The sequence below is a fragment of the Arvicanthis niloticus genome, chromosome 1 (assembly GCF_011762505.2).
Source record: "Arvicanthis niloticus isolate mArvNil1 chromosome 1, mArvNil1.pat.X, whole genome shotgun sequence".
In the NCBI taxonomy this organism is placed as follows: Eukaryota; Metazoa; Chordata; class Mammalia; order Rodentia; family Muridae; genus Arvicanthis; species Arvicanthis niloticus.
The window spans coordinates 66212022-66230521 of record NC_047658.1 but is presented as its reverse complement, the minus strand read 5'-3'; the positions used below and the strand labels follow the sequence as shown (position 1 = coordinate 66230521).

Below are 18500 nucleotides of genomic sequence, written 5' to 3'. Positions count from 1 at the left end.
TATGATCAAAGTCAATTAGGAAGTGGTCCCCACCATCTCTCAAGAAGTTTTAATTTGGGCACCTATTACTAGTGGAGGGCTTTTCCCACTGGGACATTTGCTTTTGACAGCAATGAGGTCAGACAACTTGCCCTGGACCCTGCCACACAGATTATCGATTTGTGGAGGGAATGTTTGTGAATGAAGGCTGTAAAACCTCTCAGGACAGCCTTTGATGTCCCCTCTTATACGGAGACTGTCCTGGCTCCTGCTCCCAGGCATTCCCTACCCTTGGGATCTTTATGGTTTCTTGCCTTCCTGTCCCCTTCTGTGAATACGGCAGATGTAAGGTCCCGCTGTTCTCTGAACACACTGATTCCTGTGTTTGGGTCAGTCTTTGATTAGGAAATTTGAGGCAAGTCAGGCATCATAAGGATGATGACCAGGAAAGTGAAGATGACTGTGATGGTTAGAACCACAGCTGCTGGCTTTAAGCCAAGCCCAATGCCATGTCAGTGTCTAGACACAGAAAATCTCTGGCCAGCCTGGGCTATCTGTGACCCTCCTGTCTTAAAAAGCAAAAATCAAAAATGAATGAAGGAATAAATAAATAAATAAACCCCGCAGAGTTCCCCGAGGCATGTAGTATCTGGAAATGATAAGGTGGTGGGACAATGGGCCAGTCCTTTCATTATATGAGCCTTAATTGCTCAAATTTTGCTGGCCATATTTCCCTGAGAATAGGCACTTGAGGTAATCTCTCTTCAGAAAGACTGGATTTAAGAGGGCTTTCAGTGCATGTGCAGTATCATGTCTGATGGGCTCTGTGGCTCCTCCTTGCATAAAAGTCTTGCTTTGTGCTGATTCCGTGTCCCTTAGCACACCCGGCCAGCCAGAACCCATGCTTTTGATCTTTGCCTGGGACATCTACCTACCTTATCAACTTTTAGATGACTCTCCCTTTTCTTTTTTGGTTTTTCAAGACAAGGTTTCTCTGTGTATCCCTGGCTGTCCTGGAGCTTGCTTTGTATCTCAGGCTGGCCTCAAACTCACAGAGATCCACCTGTCTCTGCCACCCAAGTGCTTGGATTAAAGGCATGTGCTGTCACCATCACTCAACGATTTTACTATTTTTTAAAGGCTTACTTCTAATATCGCCCCTTCCCTTGAGGCTTTTTCTAGGCAAGTGGGACCTCTCCCCTGGCTCTTACCCATTGTTTTGCACTTCCCCCCAGAACTGCCCTGATGGTGTCCACTTGTGCTTCCTTCCCCTCTTACTTCCCTGCCAGATTCATACTCAGTGGAGCAGCATCATGGACAGAGCTGGGTCCCCAGCTCTGATCTTTACTTGTTGGGCAACAGCAGGTTAGTCATGTAACCATTCTGATCTTTGGTATTCTCCCCTGCATCAATCAAAATGATCAAAAGCTATCCTCTGGGTTCTTGTACAGATTAAATTTCCTGAGGGTTCTTTAAAATTTATTGAAAACAGTCATTATCACATTGCTTAGCAGTTAATGAAATGAAAGCACTCAAATATTCTAATTTGATAGAGTCTATGTTTAGTACACAGATGGATGGAAATTTTTCTATGTGCAACTGTCAACAGGGTCTCAGACCTACATGATTAGGTGCCTGTGCAGCACTAATGGCCTCAATAGATTTTATGCCTTAGAGGGTAGTTAGGAGACACAAGATGGCAAAGAAGACTCTGCAGTTGTCAGAAAAAGAAAATGGTATTTACTCCCAAATTTTCACTGAAGGCCTGTCCTCTCTTATCTCCTCTTAACATTCTTGCTGCACACACAGTTGTATGCAACTGTGTGCACTCATATAGAGACACATACTGATCGAGAAACAGAACAGAGAAGCAGGGCCTTGCTGCAGCATCCCATGGAAGATTTGACTGTAGCATCCTATGGAAGGTTTGACGGATAACATTTGGGATGTGTGATAGCGTGGGGACCAGCATACAATGAATGAGTCTGACAGTCATTCTCTCCCCCCCCCCCCCCGGAGGCTATGAACAAAAGCTTCACTCTGATAAAGAAGCATCAAAATCTAGCCTTTGGCTATATACTAACAGGAAGACCTTTCTTCATAGGAGAAGGTGGTTTTGGTGGTAACCTACAAGAACCTGCTAAGCCTGGAGAGCAACAGGACCAGAGTTCCTCAGGTGCTGCTGCTGAACAAGAGGTGGATCAGTCCCAAGCTCTCCCAACAGCTCCCAATGCTCGCACTCACCCCCATTTTCTCAATTCTGAAGCACTGAGGTTATAAAGCATGTTTCCAAAACACCCTGCCTACAACAGACAGACTCACTCTGGCTCATTCCATAATAAATGCAGTCAGTTCTTCTCCTCTATGCAGAAGCCCCCTCCATACATAGCTCAGGTGAGATGAGAGAGACCAAGTCCTCCCACCCTCAGCCAAGTGCAGATGGCAGCCTGGGAATAGAGAGGGCCAGCTGGCTCCCTCCCTTAACAAGGTAGGGCAGGACTTATTTCCACCTGAAAAGTGGAAGTGAAGATAAACCAGCGCCTAGCTCCAGACTGGTTAGGATGGTCAAATGCAAAAGAAATGCAAGCATCATTTGGAGCTGTACCTCCAGCCGAGTGGTCATGTGGTGTATTCACAGTTCCCAAGAACTGCTGCTGGCTGTTTCATCAGGTCCAACATTCAGAGGTGTCTGGGAATGGCTTATGGGAAAACCTAATACAGGAAGGCAAAAGTTCCTTGTGTACTGTGAGCTCAGGAGTGAGGCATTGGGGGCGTCTTTGGAAATGGGCTCTACAGAGTTATAACTCCTGGTTTCTAGACCCAGCTCTCTAGATGACTGCCTGTCACAGCTGAATGAGTGATTTAACCGCTCCAGCCTCAATTTCCACCTCAGCAAATGTCTGTGCTAACTATACTTGTGCAAGGAATGCTGCAGAAGGTGACTACCTGACAGACCTCTCACAAAGGCAAGGTTGATGATGCATTTGCCTAGTCAGCTTCTCCTCCAATGGAACAGGCAACGGAATCTACCTGCAGTCACCATGACTTTATAACTCTATACCCAGAATTCTTTGGTGCAAGAGATTGAGGCCCGAGGAGGTAAACACAAAAAAAGGATATGCAAACACTCCCTCCACAAATGGCTGATGTTTCTATCTGCCATTCCCTGTCTCTGTGTGGTTTGTCCTCCCTCCAGAGATCCATTTATATTTTTTCTCTCAACATCTTCCTTGATTTGCAAACTCCACCTTTTGTGGAAGTTTTAGCTGAACATCCTGACTAGAATGAATTAGTGTCTCTTGGGGGACCCCACAGAGATGAGGTTCAAAGTCCAGTGCCATAGTGTTAACAACCACCTCATTTTGCTAGGAGTTCCTAGCACATCGGGCTCTCTTGAAACTCCTGGATGACTCTAAGGCATTAAGCAACATATCCAGCTCTGTCAGTCACAGTCCAGGAGGACACAGTGAAGCAGATGGGTCAGTGCTCCTTCTCACTGAGTATGGGATGCTCTGTTTACTAATTACAGATTACCAAAAGCCCGAGATGGTCCTAGGGTCTGGAACCCAAGCAGGTTAAATCAGTGAGATCTGGGTGCACTCAAAGCCTTGGTGCTAGACTAGACCTTTTGCAGATGCTGTCTTATCCATGACTCAAAAGACTACTTACATATTAATTGATAAATTACCAAAGAGGAAAGCTGAGTGATGATTCATCAAAGTGTTTGCTTGGAAGCACAAGGATCAGAGTTTGATTCCTAGAACTCACAGGAAGAAAGAAAGAAAGAGAGAGAGAGAGAGAGAGAGAGAGAGAGAGAGAGAGAGAGAGAGAGAGAGAATGAAAGACAGAAAGAAAGAAGCAAGCCAGGCACGACTACCTCTGGTCATTTCAGCTCTGCACAGGTAGAGGTGGGCAGCTCCTGTGGGCTTGCTGGGTACCAACCTAGCCTCCTTGATGAGTCCTAAACCAGTAAGAAATGCTAACTCAAATAAAGATAGATGGTGCCTGAGGAAGGATACCTAAGGTTGTCTTCTGCCCACCATGTTCTCACATACTCATACTATGTGTGCACACCCCTTCAAACACATGCATGCGTACACACACACACACACACACACACACACACACACACACACAGAAGGGTGGGGAATCAATACTGATTTTATAAGCAGGGGTTTAGGATGCAGGTCCAACTGGACAAGAAGTCTGCTTTGACTGGAAGACTGCATTGCTGTCCTTAGAAGGACAGGCTGTATATGGCCTTGCTGTTTTACTGAGATGAGAAAACACAGTGGAAGAAAAAGCACTGTGTATTTACAACCACTGCTCCCCTCCGTCCCCCATTCTTCTCTGCTGCATGCTGTGAAGAGCGACCAAGCTCTCCTTCCAAGCCCTGTCCTAGGCCTCAGCATCCCATGTGACACCGTGATAGAACTAACTTTACCATTACAGATGCCACAAAGTGAAAAAAAGGCCACTAGAGAGACCAGTCTCTCCTGTATAGGTGGACTTAAATTATGTGACCACACAGTATTGACTCCGGAATAAAAACAAGACTGAAGGAAAAATTCCTTCCAAGAACTCTAGAAATCTGTAAAACCACAGCTTTTTCACATTCACTGGGGGAAGTTGCAGAAGCATCCTGAGATGCAGCTATGGTTGCCTCCTGCCCACCATTCCTGTGCTGCCTCCCCACTGGGCTTGACTGTCTGGATTGCTGTTATTAAAAGTGAACACACCCATAAACTTGAGTCTGTCTTTGGGACATTTCCATACTCAGGAGCTGCTTGGCCCATAGATTCAATGTGTCCTGTCTGTCATAGTGCCAGGAGACAGACTGTCCTTGCTAGTGGCTATTACAAGTAAGTACTGTGTGCCAACAAGTCACTTTATCCAAAATAGCTTGCTAATTGCATTAACAGGCCAGGAGAAAGGTTCATCAAAATAGGGGTTCTTGCATAATATTGCACAGTAACCAGAAACAGACTAAGGCATAGAGCCCGCTGGTCCCACAGAGCCACCTCTGGTCCCCACTCTTCTACTCCCTCCCCCAACCCCATTTCCAGCAGGCATTTTTCACTCTCATGTGTTCTAGACTTTGGATCTTAGATGCACGAAAAGCTTTGGAACCTCTATGCTTCTGTCCTTGTCCCTCCCACCCCATCTGGTGTCAGCTGATTCTAGCCTCAGTGTTTTTCCTTCTATCTTTCTTCCAAGAAACTTTGGCCAGACACATGCCGAGCCTGGACATAAGAGGTTGTGTTCCCATTGCTTGATGGGAACAGTTTCTATCTCCATGGTGTGTGTAGCCTAGTGGTGGAGATTGATAGTCACCACTCAGTGTCACAATGATTTAGATGTGACTGTGGACATGACCACAGGCTACAGGAAGACATATAACTAAGTTGCTGGCCTAGTGTGAGTGTCAAAGGCGTCCTTGAATAATGACATTTAAGTAAAGATGTTCTTAATTAGAGTTTGTTGAGATAATGTCTGGATATGCAGCTCAGGCTGCCTTCAAACTCACTGTCTTATACCAGCCTCCAGGTTGCAGGGATTATAATATAATATAATATAATATAATATAATATATATCATACCCATATAATATATACTATATACATGGGTATATACTGTATACATGGGCATATACTATATATGTATATACTATATATATGGGTACATACTATACTATAATGTATATAGTATATACCTATGCCTGGCTTGGGTGAGAGTCTTGAAAACAGAGAGGGAGAAAATGTGGCACATAGAACCCTTCAGAATGAAGGTCTGCTATCTACTTTGAGTCTCAGAGTCACCTGTGACCCACATGTCCCACTGATATCAGGAACCTAAGATTACACACAAAGCTCCATGTTTACCAGACAGTGAGGAAACTGGATACCTGAGTGTGTCCTGGGATTCAGTCCTATCCTGCAGCACTGACCTGTCTGTCACTGATTACCCAGCAATCCCATTATAGAGGCAGAAGGAAGGAAATGGTGGAGACATGAGAAAGTCATGGAAGTGTTATATACCACAAATATACAACGGCAGCTGTAGGAATGGCAGGAATGTAATAAAGCATGTGAGCTTGACATGGAAGAGAGTTGCGTAGTGCTTGCAAACACGTGCACAAAGAAACTGACCTGTGAGGTAAAGAATATCAACCTGTGAACTGACCCCACTATCCTAAGGCAGTGGCTGCTGCACCTAAGGAAGGCCAAGTCCAGCACACAGACACTCCAAGAGACACTCAAGAGTCCCAACCTCAGAACTCAGGTTTTAAAAAAAGAAAAAAGAAAGAAAAAAAATCTATTCACGGTACACCTTATAATCCTAGCACTTGTGAAGATAGAGATGGGGAGGTCCTTGGAACTTCCTAGGTAGCCAGCAAAGCCTACTGGGTGAGGTCCTGGCTGATGATAAACAAGAACCAAACCAAAAGAAGTGACAGATAGACAGACAGACAGACAGACAGACAGACAGACAGATGTTGCCAGAGGAACTACATCTCCATAGAGGAGACACTGCTGCTCCAGGAGCTTGAAATACTAAAGCATATCTTAATGTTTTCTCAGCACTTCAACACTTAGAGCTGGGGCATTATTTTAGGTAATTACTGATTTTAAAACTAGCAAATTAACGCCATCTTTACCACACTTTTCACAAACAGTGCCTGGACTGAGAAGGGAAGGAAGGGTTCCAGAGAGCTGGGAGTGAGGAAGGGAGCTGATTATGAGGACTGGGAATTTTCTGTGCTTGGCTCACACTGATGGTGACAGGTCTCCTGCCTGTCAGAGCTCACAAAATGGCAAAGTGTTCTATGTGCCTATCATATTACAATAACTGACTTAAGAAGCAAGGGCTAGAACCTTGAGTCTGAGTGTGTGTGAGGGTGAGAGGGACATTCATGAGTGACAGTGGTATCTCTGTGCTAGTGTTAGACCCTGAGGTTAGTAGTCAGAGCCCTGTGTATTGCTGTGGGAGAGAATCCTAAGAAGTGGGAGGCTGATTCTATCCCTCTGCCCTGGAATTTCCTTCCACCTGTTGCATGTCCTGTGAGGTTTCTCTGTGTGGCTCCCTGGGGCTCTGTCTGCTGCTTGGGTTCCATCAAGAAGAGATGAGAGGAATGAGAGAGAGAGTGAAATTAAGACACAAATCCCCCAGCCTCCTGACCACCATCTTGCTGCTGAAGACCATGGTTCCTAAGGAGCAGCCTGGCCTCCAGTCTCTGGTAATCAATCACCCATGCTTGGGGAAGGAGCAAGACCCAGTAACATTAGTTCAGAGCCATGATGCTCCGTGACTCATGGCACTCACTTTTGCAACTAGCTTCTTTATTACATTATTCTCTGATTAAGAACAAATGAACAATCAAACACACAGATAAGCAAGCAAACCAAACAACCTACTGCTTGATAATTTTACTGCCAGGAAGATCACCCCCAAACTGTTCTATTGTGGGGTAGCTCTGCAGGCTGCAAGACTTTCTTTCACGCTGAGCTGAAACATGTTCTGAGTCATGATTTCAGTGATTTCAGCCAGTCTCTTGTTTGTTCATTTTTATTCCTGCCTTACAAGCAAGAAAGTAAGAGTTTAATGAAGCCAAGGTCTTGCCTGGATGGCAGGGTTAGTCTCTGTGGAGGGATGACAGACAAAATTGTGGGCCTACAGAGTCTGGGTACTTACCCCTCCTCCAATCCCAGATGCCTGTACATGTGGGCACAGGGCCAAAGGAGAACACCAAGTGTCATGTTCTCCCACTGTCCACCTTCCTTCGTTGAGACCGAGTCTCTAACCAACCATAGAGGTAGGTTGGTAGCCAGCAAGCCTCAGAGATCCCTCTGTCTCCTCCTTCTAACTGCATTAGGGCTACAGGCAAGTGTGCAACTATGTCAGGATTTTTCTGTGGATGTTCAGAATCTAAATTCCAGTCCTCATGCTTATACCCAATGGGCCATCTCCTAAGCTACTCCTACATTTTTTACACCCCATGCCTGACTTTGTCCTCTGGATCTACACAGAGTGAGTACTTGTTCTCCAAGACTTTTTTGACTTTTGGGAAGCTGGAAGATATTTGTCTGAGGTCAGTTAAAAAGAGTCTAACTCATAGACTTCTTGCTGTTTGCAATTCCTCTAGCAGTGGTGTGAAGCATCAGTCCTAGAGAGAAAGGCATCAGTGTAGGACCCTGTATCTTCATCACTTTTTCCTCCTTGTGAAAGAGCAGGCTCTGTGGCGCCCCCCCCCCCCCCCACACACACACATTCTTTGGGCTCTAAAGCTAAACCTATGACTTCTGTCCAAAAGGCTTGATGTGAGGTTGAAGAGAAAGGATAAAAAAAAGATGAGCCTAGCTGCTCACTAATAACACCCAGGCCGAAAGTGTAGCAGGCATGTGCTCATGAAACAAATGACATCTGAGACCTGAGGCTGCCAGATGTGGATAAGGAATAAGAGAGGGGTTCCTATCACCCTACCTCCCATGGTTCATGCTTTCCCGAGTCCTCATGTCCATCTTAATTGTACCTGAATTCCAGGAGGTGAAAATGAACATTTCTGTCACCATGCTTTGGCCCATATCTTTCTATGTAGACTACCCACAGCAGACGGAAGCATTATGTAAGGTCCTTGATTTCAATAAAGCCATTGTGAGCACAGCTACCTTGTGTTGGACTCTGGGCAAGATACTTGGCCATGGAATATACATACTGCAGCTCTTGAGAAGAGAAGTCTACTGTCCCTTCCTATGGCATGGCTGCTTCGCTGAAGGCCAGTTCATGAGGTGCTATAGTTTGAATGAGAAATGTCTCCCCAAACATTTTGAACACTTGATCCCCAGCTGGTGGCACTGTCTTGGAAGGTTATGGACCTTTAAGAGTTGGAGCCTTGCTAAAGGAAGTGAGTCATTGGGGGTGGGGATTGAGGGTACATAGCCTGATCCCACTTCGTGCTACTGTTTACTTTCTGATGATGTATGATGTAACCATCTGCCTCATGCTTTTGCTGTTATGCCTTCACAGCCATGATGGACTGTATCCCTTCTTAAATTATGAGCCCTTATTGACTTCCTTCCTTAACTGCTTTTGTCAGGTAGTCTGCCATGGCAATGAGAAGAGTAACTAACAAATAGGTGTCAGTGATCTTTAGGAGCCCACATTCTCTGCAAACTACACTCATCACCCAAGTGCACCTCTACCAACACTTTCCAGATGGCCCCCAGAACTGGATGACTCAGGCTCCGACAGAGCCAGAACTGCGATAATGTTCCACCCAGCAAAGCTCTCTCAAATAGCCTCCTGAAGAACAGTGATTAAGCTTGGCAACATTCTCATTTATACACTAAACTATCACCACTTTGAGACAGAGTTTGTTTAGTTTTTGCAACCCACTCGGTTTCTGGGAGAGGTGAAAACGTGACCTAATTAATCAAAAGATCCATCACTGCTTCTGTGTTTGTACGAATGTCCCACCCAGAGGTGGCTACAGTTCATGTTTGTGACACCACAGGTTCTGGATTTTCTGGCACAATTCCTCTAGGCAAGGAATTGTTCACTGGAAAGAGCAGAATGGGATCATCTATATCCATCAAACCTCAGGCTGGGACAATGGAAGTTCGAGGAGCTGTAATGTCATTCTTCCAAGGCCACCGGCAAGGGATGTCTCCTTGACCATTGTGCCTCTTGGCCTAGCTGACGCAGCTCTATTTATTCTTTCTACTATGCAGAAGTAGAAACAAGACTCAATGCCTTATACTATCGGGGGAGCACCATGCTTCCATAGAGACAGTACAGTGAACTCACCCCACCCTCTAGGGTGGGCCTAGACTTGGTATAGAAGAGCCAGCATCCCAGGGTGCTCTGGGGGCTTTATTTAAATGGAAAGCCTTTCTCCATCCCTGTCTCACAGGTTCTCTGGCCAGATAGGTGCTTGAAGCATCCTCAAGATTGTAATCTGCAGCTCATCTACTGCCTTTTACACTGTTGTTCAGAAGTGAGAGAAGCTGTCAGCTTCATGAGGATACAGCTAACTGTCAGTGAAGCAAAGTCAGCTTCTGTCTGTGAAAAGACACGGGGTAGGGGGCCTTTAGATGACGGTTCCTTTTGTGGTTGCTCTCCTGGAACAGCTAGACGTCCCTACAAATGTGCTCTGACAAGCGTCCTGTTTGCTTTCTCAGCTGCTCTAGAGACTAATGCAAGCTGGGAAGCTGGCAGGCTACAGCAAGAGAAGATTGGACCAGGTCTTCCCTCAAAAGATAAAGATGTAGCTATTCTGTCTTGTGATAATGACACAAGTAACAACAATCTGCAACTTCCACTTGGTGTCTACTCTGTGCTAGGTGTGCGTGTGTATGCATGAGTGTGTAATGCGTGTGTGTGTGTATATGTATGTGTGGTGTGTACATGTGTGAGTGCATGCAAGCATTAATGTGTGTGTGTCTGTACATTCGTGAGCTCACATGTGTGAGTGGATGCATGCATTTGTGTGTGTGTGTGTGTGTGTGTGTGTGTATTGTGTAGGGCATGGTAGGTACTTTGTATAAACTTTCTTCCTTGAATTTCATGACAACCCTTTGATACAACCAGTTGGGCCTCCATTTAACGAACATGGAAACTAGAGGCAAAGCTTGTAAGTGGAGGAGCTGAGGTCTTAAAGTTACATGTTTAATTTCAGAAGCCAGGCTCTTGAGGGCCATTTGCCACTCATGGTTACTTCTTCTGCAAGATGGGATAACCATGGCATCCATGCCCACTATAAGAACAATACAGAAATGGGAAGCTAAGTTTCTGAGAGGTTAAGCACAGTATCTCAGCTTACCCTGTGAATAAAGGTCAGAGGTGGGGCCTGAAGGGGGGCCTATCAGCTCAGCATCATCCATTCAAGCCCAGGACCTACAGCACCATACCTAAAGGCACGCTCTTGGAGATCCCGAGTCTAGGTCATTTACTACCTGTAGGATTCTGGAAAGTTGTCATGAGCTTTAGATTCTCCACGAAAAAAAAATACTGATTCCATAGAATCATCATGAGTGTCCAGAGAGAAGCATGTCCTGGATTTGGCCCAATGCCAAGATCACATTTAAAGCATTTCCCCCTAAAAACAATAGAATATCAAGATTGGAAAGCTACAGCATAAGGGGAAAGACTGAGCTACAGAGAGTAAAAGTATGTTGCACAGAATGCCTGTGCAACCATGTAATGTCCTAATGTGACATCATGTGACAGTAAGTGAGTTACTTAAGCTTCCTGGGTCCCAGCCAGGGTCCTCATCTGCAAATGGAAGTTAGGAGATTTCGATGGAAAACACAAATGAGGTATTTAGGCTAAAAGGGAGCATGGGGAAGACTCAGAACTAACAGCAAGTGGTGTTGGGAATGACAGGCAGTGATCACTGATGGTTTTCTACACTACATATATATATTTGTTTTATTCAAAATGTTCTAAGAATGCTCAAGATGCTATGAGAATAGAGCACCGTCTACACGGCATCACCTGTGCATCTCCATGTTGCTCTGCAAGCAGATTTCTCTAGAAAAGGAAAGGTAAGGTAACCAAATGGAGACCAGCAAGGATCTGAAAACCACAACAAGAGGGAACAAGTAGGGTGTGCACATCTGGATGGCTGCCTGTCTCTGCATGGTTACCTGTCTGAATGGGAGTGCTTTGGAGTAAAAAACAAGAGAGCTACATTTCCCTCTTGGAAGACATCACATGGCCCTGACAATGTCCTCCATGGGGCATGGCAAATCTACCCTGGCCAAGTAAGGCTTTCTGAGGGAAGGAGGAGGAGATGGCCCAAAGGCAAGTCTCCATGGAGTGTTAACTCCAATTTCTCTATTTTCCCATGAAAATATCAGTAAATATGTCTGAAATATAAAGGTCAGTGGCTGCTCATTTCTCAGCACAGTTCCCAACTCAGAGGCTGAATGTCAAATAGATCTGTCAGGATCACCACCCAGATATGGCTGCCCTGGGCAGGTATTAGCAGAAGCAATGTTCCTTCCTGCCCTTTGCATCTGCCTCCCCCTCTGCTGGCAAGGTGATGCAATTCTTATCTGGAATTTGATAGGCTGTAGAAAATAATTACAAATGAAAAGGTTATTCATAATTTTTAAATGAGTTAATTAGTAAACCCAGTCAGACTCACTCATTACTGTAATTAATAATTGATTATACTTGAAATTAAACACAATTTTTCATCAAAAATCTAATTAAATATCTGTGCTTTTTTGCCTGTTGATTAGATCAGTTGGTCTGCTGGAAAAGAGTCTTTGTTAAGGATATTTGTGCTTGGCTGAAACAATTAATTTGATTTTTAATAATTGATAGTTCCTTACAAGTTAGTCATCACAGTCTGTAATTATGGCCAAGCAAGATGCCCACCTGCATGCCCATTTCAGCCATCATCAGCTAGAAGACACCAGGTACCAGGGTTGCCGTGCCCAGCCCTTGAAGAAAGGGGTGGCTGGTCCCCATACCTGCAGTGCATTCACTTGCATTGCTTAACTCCAGCCTCATAGACACCCTTGTGGGAAATCAGGGAGCTGTCAGGGGTCAACAGTTGCCATGTGGGAGAGCTGAGAGTGAAGTCTAGGACTGTCTGAGACTGAGGTTCTTCCCAAGTTCTTGCTAGGGCTATCCACATGACAAGGGGAGTGCCTAGGCTTGCCTCTTTGGTGTCTTTCTTGGTGTGGTAGCTATGGTCCAGCCTTCTGCTTCTTATTAGAAGCATGCATTTACTTTTAGCAAGGGCATGTTATTAGTGGAGTGACTTCCTTTAATTGAAGTCATAAATTCTCCTAAAGTTATCTTATACCCACCTCCTTTTTTGCCACATCCACACTGTCATTATTTTAGTTGAAGCCATCAGGTTTTCCTAACTAGTTCTTTGTAACTACTTTCTAATAGCCCTGAGATTTATTCCTTCTTTGTGAAATGAAAACCTAGCTGTGGTCCACAACTATTCACAGATAGCTCTTCAAAGGTCCTCTGTCCATCCAGTAAGGTGTTCTTCCTGTTTGCTCCAAGGTGATTGTGACAGAGCTTACAGTTTATGTCATCCCCTGAACCCCATCCATGTCCGAAACATTTTTCCATTTCCCAAAGAAGTTGTGGCACATGTTCTCTTAATCATTCCTCATGATGGTAATGCCTTTCAAGGCAGGCTCCCTTTGCATTTGTGGTGACAGCTTGCTAGAGGGTTCTTCTTGGCAGAGGGAAGTATTCTGTCTTTCTTTGGCCTCTGCTGGTCAGCTCTATTTCTACTTACTGGCTTATACTGAAAACAATCCCATTTGTTTCCAGAATTCTCTCTGAACTCCTTACCACAGGTTCATGGCCTTCTCAGGCTAGCATGACCTACCTTCAACCTTGGAAAATGCACCAAGAGCTAAAGCAAACCCACTTTCGATGCTTTTTTTTTTAGAGGCTTATTATCCTGAAGGCTGGAGAACCCTCACTAAGTTCAAAGCTCTTTAGATTCATCTCTTTCCCAGGAGAGGACCAAAGAGGGGAATCAGAAGTAGGAAACCAGATTTTGCTAGAAATACGTCCAAAGAATGCCAAATATAATCCATGCTGCTGGAGCAGGGCTACAAGTCACAGGACTGAGGACTTTCTTACATTCCCTGGGGTTAGGTAGAAAATTCCCATGCATTATGGCTCTGGTCCTTTGCTTTTCTCTGAGCCAACTCTCTACTCACTGGGACCTGCTGTTTCTCATGCAGGATTTCCTTGGCTTCTGATCTTGGTTTCACAATCATGGAAGTTTCTGGCAGTTTCTATAACCACCCTTCCTAACACTGACCTGGAGCTTTCCTGGTAGTTTCTTTTCCCCATAGAATTCTCTACCTCCCTGCCTCTCAGCCTAGTTACATGAACCAACAGGAGAGGCCAGCCTGCTTCTCAGTCCTCCTAAGCTGTTATTTCATCTTAGCAACTCTGCTCTATGACACTCATGTCCCAGTCCACCAGCTCAGAGTCCTCAATGCCTTGTGCCTCAGTGCTAGAAAACCAACACATGTAAGGCAGATCCTAACATTCCTTCCCAGTCCAATCTCAGAGGAGAGAGCGGAGAGCCTGGAAGAGCTGTTGTTATGGTGTGTGGCACGGGCAAGACCAGTGCAAGGCTTCTTGGTACAACCTGTGTATTATGACTGTGGTGCTGGTACAGTGCCTTTGGCAGCCTCAGTTGCTTCAGTTGATGCCCCCTGGCCAAGTGGGAGCCATGGGGAGCTGCGGGGGAGGAGGAAATGCTTACCCACAAAGTATGCGAGCAGGATGACCAGCGTTGCTGAGATGAGGATGGCGCTGAGCGCTGCACACTTCCAGTTGCAGTACTTGGAAGGCTTCTTGAGGTTAAAGGCTGGTCGAGAGAAGGTGCTGCGGGGCAGGGGCCGGGGTGGGGGTGAATACACGGTGCTAGACGTTAGGGGGTACCCTGGGGATGTGGTGCAGAAGAGCGGGGAGGTGCCTCCGGGCTTGAAGAGGAAGTGCCTGTGGATGGAGAGAGGTGGGAAGTTGTCAGGGTCTGCCAGCTAACCAGGCGCCCAGGCCAACCTGCAGGATAGAGGCGCAGAAGGAGCATGCAGAGGAGCCTGGAGAGAGAGAGAGAAAAAGAATCATCACAGGGAAGATGACAGGGTCAAGAGAAGTCACAGACCAGACTACAGACAGGGCACAAGAAGACATGTTCCCACAGAGCACTCAGTGCTACCCATAAGAATACCCACCCGAGGCCAAAGACACTACCCACTCAACAGAGGTTGCCCTGAAGTCCTTTTCCTGGGAACAGTGGAGCTGGGGGTAGGGACTGGGTCTTGCGAAATAAACTCGGTTTCCTAAAGCCATTACAGTAGCTTAGGAGGTGTCTAAAGTCCTGAAAGTCTCCTGTAGGCCACTGGGACTTATTTTTTTTTCCTATTTCTCTAATACCTGAAGTCTAGTCAACATTGATAAGGTTTTTTTTGGGGGGTAGAAGCCAAGAGCTCACTACTAAGTTCTGCCCATGAATGGATGGCTAGTACCAATTGCCCTCACAGCCTTAGAAGCCTGGCTGCTGCAGGCAGAGCCCATGTGATAGCTGTGTGGAGGACAGGCTGGCAATTCCATTCTGTAGCCCAGCTGCAGTCTTGAAAACAGCAGAGTATGGTCAAAGCACATGGTTGTGGCCAAAGGAGTTGTTGAAAGATCCTACCCAATGTGGCCTGAACCATGGCCTTGGGAGGACTTATGCAAAGCTTGGGTGGTCTGCATGACTTGTACCACATAGCCCTGCAATCTTAGGACAAACCCAACACTCCTGGGGTAGAAGACATTTGGACCACAGCGCACACACTCAAGGCCACATAAGACACGGGGCCTGCGCTGTGTAAAAAAAAAAAAAAAAATTGATTTGTGAGATGGTTTCCAGGATGGCGAAGGCAGCCGATGAGATGCCGAGAGCTGCATATTAACCAGACCGTTGTTAATATGCTTGGGTGGGGGATAGGATATTTCAAGGACAAACTTGCAAGTTGGACATGGACTTGGGGATGTGCATGCAACATGGCATCACTTCCCCGAGGAGTTCCCAGGGAAAGGTCTCAGGGGTCTGCATGCGAGTGCAGGAGCGACAGGGAGAGCACACACGGAGGAGCACGAGGAGGGGTGCCACCTACCCGTCACTGTAAGCCCCATCATGGCGGGAGGCGCTGAGAATGTCCATCTCAATGAGGTTGTCCTGCAATGTCCCTAGGAATGGCTGCTTGCCTAGGTTTCTACGCACACATGGAGACATGAATGAAGCAATGAGTCATGCATCGATGAAGGGGACAGTATAGAAACAAATGAGAGTGGCTGTTGGGTGCGGCTGTGCATGAGACCAGCAGGGACAAAGGTTCCAGGCAGCAGGTCAGTGTGCAAAGCCACATGTGCAAGGAAACCACCTGGCACAGAGCATCCAGAGGGAGAACTCTCCATACAAACCCACATGGCTGGAAGCTGTGGACATCCAGCTATAGTTCTTACTGAGCAGGACTGGCAGGTGCCCAGCAGTGTGGCCTAGGCACATTATTTTCAAGATAGATGCTATGCATGGAAGTCAGGGTGATCCCAGTACAGTAGAGGATGATACTGGGATGTGAAGTTATCATGGGACTTGCCAAGGTCACCAGAAGCAAGGCTCGAAGCAAGAATGAACTTGTTTATCTGGATCCAAAGCCCAATGTTCTCCTCCACTTGACTCATACCCACATCTACTAAAGCAACATCTGGAAACACCTACTAAAGCAACATCTGGAAACACCCACTTGGCTTCTCTGAAGACCAAGAGCTCTTGTGGCCCTGCTCTATTATAAAGAATAACATTCTGGAATATTGTATACTGCCCAGGCCCAGCAGAACCCCCAGCACTCCGTTGGTGTACTGAGATAGGGCCAAAGAACCTGTATTTTTCTTAAGTCTCTGTTGATGTGGAGCCTGGTTTGAGTCTCACCATCCCTCAGCTGTGTGAGAGCCGGGCAGGAACCGATTAGTAAGGAAGACAGCTTCCTGAAGAGAAGGAAAGGCTCTTTGTCTGTGGTGGCATTACAGTACTTATGCATTCACCTGACTATACCCCAAAATGAAGACAGCCACACTTGCCCTTCTGGGTCTCAACCGTACCTGCTAGGTGCTCTGGATCCCACTTCCAGCTAGTTTCAGGACTGTTGCTGCCTTACGATAAGACATACTAGAGGGAGGAGAAATGGCAGCAAACAAGGTCTAGGTTCCAGTCCTGCCAAGGAATCCTTCTGCCTCTTACCAGGCCTTATCACAAAGTACTCTGATGTGAGGCCTTTTTTATGCCACCTTCCTGATGTGTAACCATGGGTACAGATCTTAACTTCTCTTAATCATGCTTCCTACACACTGGGGATTCTAACAGTATGGCTGCCATGGGGTCAACTGGGATGATACTTACATGAAACAGTTGCCCTATCCTGTAGCCATCACTCACTGTCTGCTCTTCTAGAGCTCTGTGAGTGACTCACATTTATTCTCCACCCCCACTCCTATCAGGCCAGCTCTATCATCTCCCCTTCTAGCTGGTAGGGCATGGCTCAGAGGAGCAACTTTTCTGAGGTTGTATCATATGGTGAAGAGGTGACAGAGTTTGTCCCGGAACCAGATTGGTTAGTGCCCAGAGCTCAGGGCTTCTGCTCCACAACCCTGTGCACTCTGCACAGCCTGACTTTTGCCTACTACATCCTCAAACTAAAGAGAGAGCACCATCTGGAGGTCCCAACCTCCCTGTGACAGTGGAGTACAGAGTGACACTGGTTTGTAACTGGGACATTGATAACGAGGCACTAGTGGGTCTTGCTCTGTGGAGGGTTACAAAACAGAACCCGAACCCATCACTACCAGGATTTTCTGCCACAAGGATCCCACAGTGCCTGGGAGATGTGCAGGGGTTGGAAGTCCCTTGAACAGCTTCATTATTCTGTCTAGGCAGGTCGCGCTGCTGATGGAAGGCCTGAGAGACAAGGCAGATTCTGAATTCAGGCCCCAGTTGCATCACACTGCACATCTATTAAAAGGTGATAACTGCTTACCTACATAACCAGAAGTGAAATATGGATCCTCTCTCTGCCCTTTACCCTCTCCAGGCCTGACCAGGCCAATAGATCTTATAAGACCTGGTTTGGATTGCTACTCCAAAGTCATGCTCCTGGTTACAGACACACTGGCTTCCTTGCCAAATAAACTAAGCCTGAATCATTCTCCTGTAAATACTCCCTTAGATCCTCCTTCCAGAGCTATGACTTCTTACAGGCCCAGAGCAGCTCCCCATCTTTATCTCCAGCCACACCTCACTGACCCTTTTGCACTGATTTACTACACACACACACACACACACACACACACAAACACACACACACACACAAACACACACACTACACACACACACACACACAGAGTGATGTTAGAGAACTTTGTCTGCATATTTATTATGTTTCTTCTTATAATTCCAGTTCTGCTTCTGCAAGGCAGGTGTCCTTCATGTCCAGCTTTTTGCTATGTGCCCAGAGGAGATTGCCTGGTATGTGCATGCAGTCACTAAACAGATCTGAGCTTTGTGTTGCTGGGTTCAGGGTATGCAGGAGGGGTTTGCCCAGCATATGGCAGACAAACAGTAAGTTCCTGGAGACAGCAGCCGGCAGAAGGTATTATTATCTCCTCTAGTCTCTTGTTCTAAGAAGGATTTTTGGTCTCTCTTCATCTTACATCACCTACCATACAGAGACCCCCACAGAGTTGGTTCAGCGGGCCTGAACAGAGTTCTGCTGCCTTCCTGCACAGCCTGTTTCCTGGAACACTTGGGAGTTTGACAGCAGTCTATATTCCAGAGAGTCCAGCCTATACCTCACCAAAAAGAAACAAATAAGTGTGACTTTTTAATAGGGCCAAGAAATAAGATCAAAATGTTAATTGTAGGATATTTCAAGTGCCTAGATCAAGTGAGTTTTGCTTTAAATCTTTGTGTCTATGCACATACA

General features: G+C 46.1%; 1 protein-coding gene across 17 annotated transcripts in view; it reads right to left on the bottom strand.

Annotated features, from left to right (window-relative positions):
* The window catches only part of Tenm4 (teneurin transmembrane protein 4), a 1520543-nt gene that overhangs the window by 193077 nt on the left and 1308966 nt on the right, over nt 1-18500 (bottom strand). For 14 of the 17 annotated variants that reach the window (XM_076938042.1, XM_076938085.1, XM_076938034.1 and 11 more), the window contains 2 exons: nt 15639-15737; nt 14240-14475 (listed from right to left, as the gene is read on the bottom strand). In XM_076938042.1, coding sequence (XP_076794157.1) covers nt 14240-14475; nt 15639-15737 — 335 coding nt within the window. The remainder of the gene's footprint in view (nt 1-14239; nt 14476-15638; nt 15738-18500) is intronic. The other 3 variants (XM_076938101.1, XM_076938124.1, XM_034494190.2) reach the window with 1 other exon arrangement.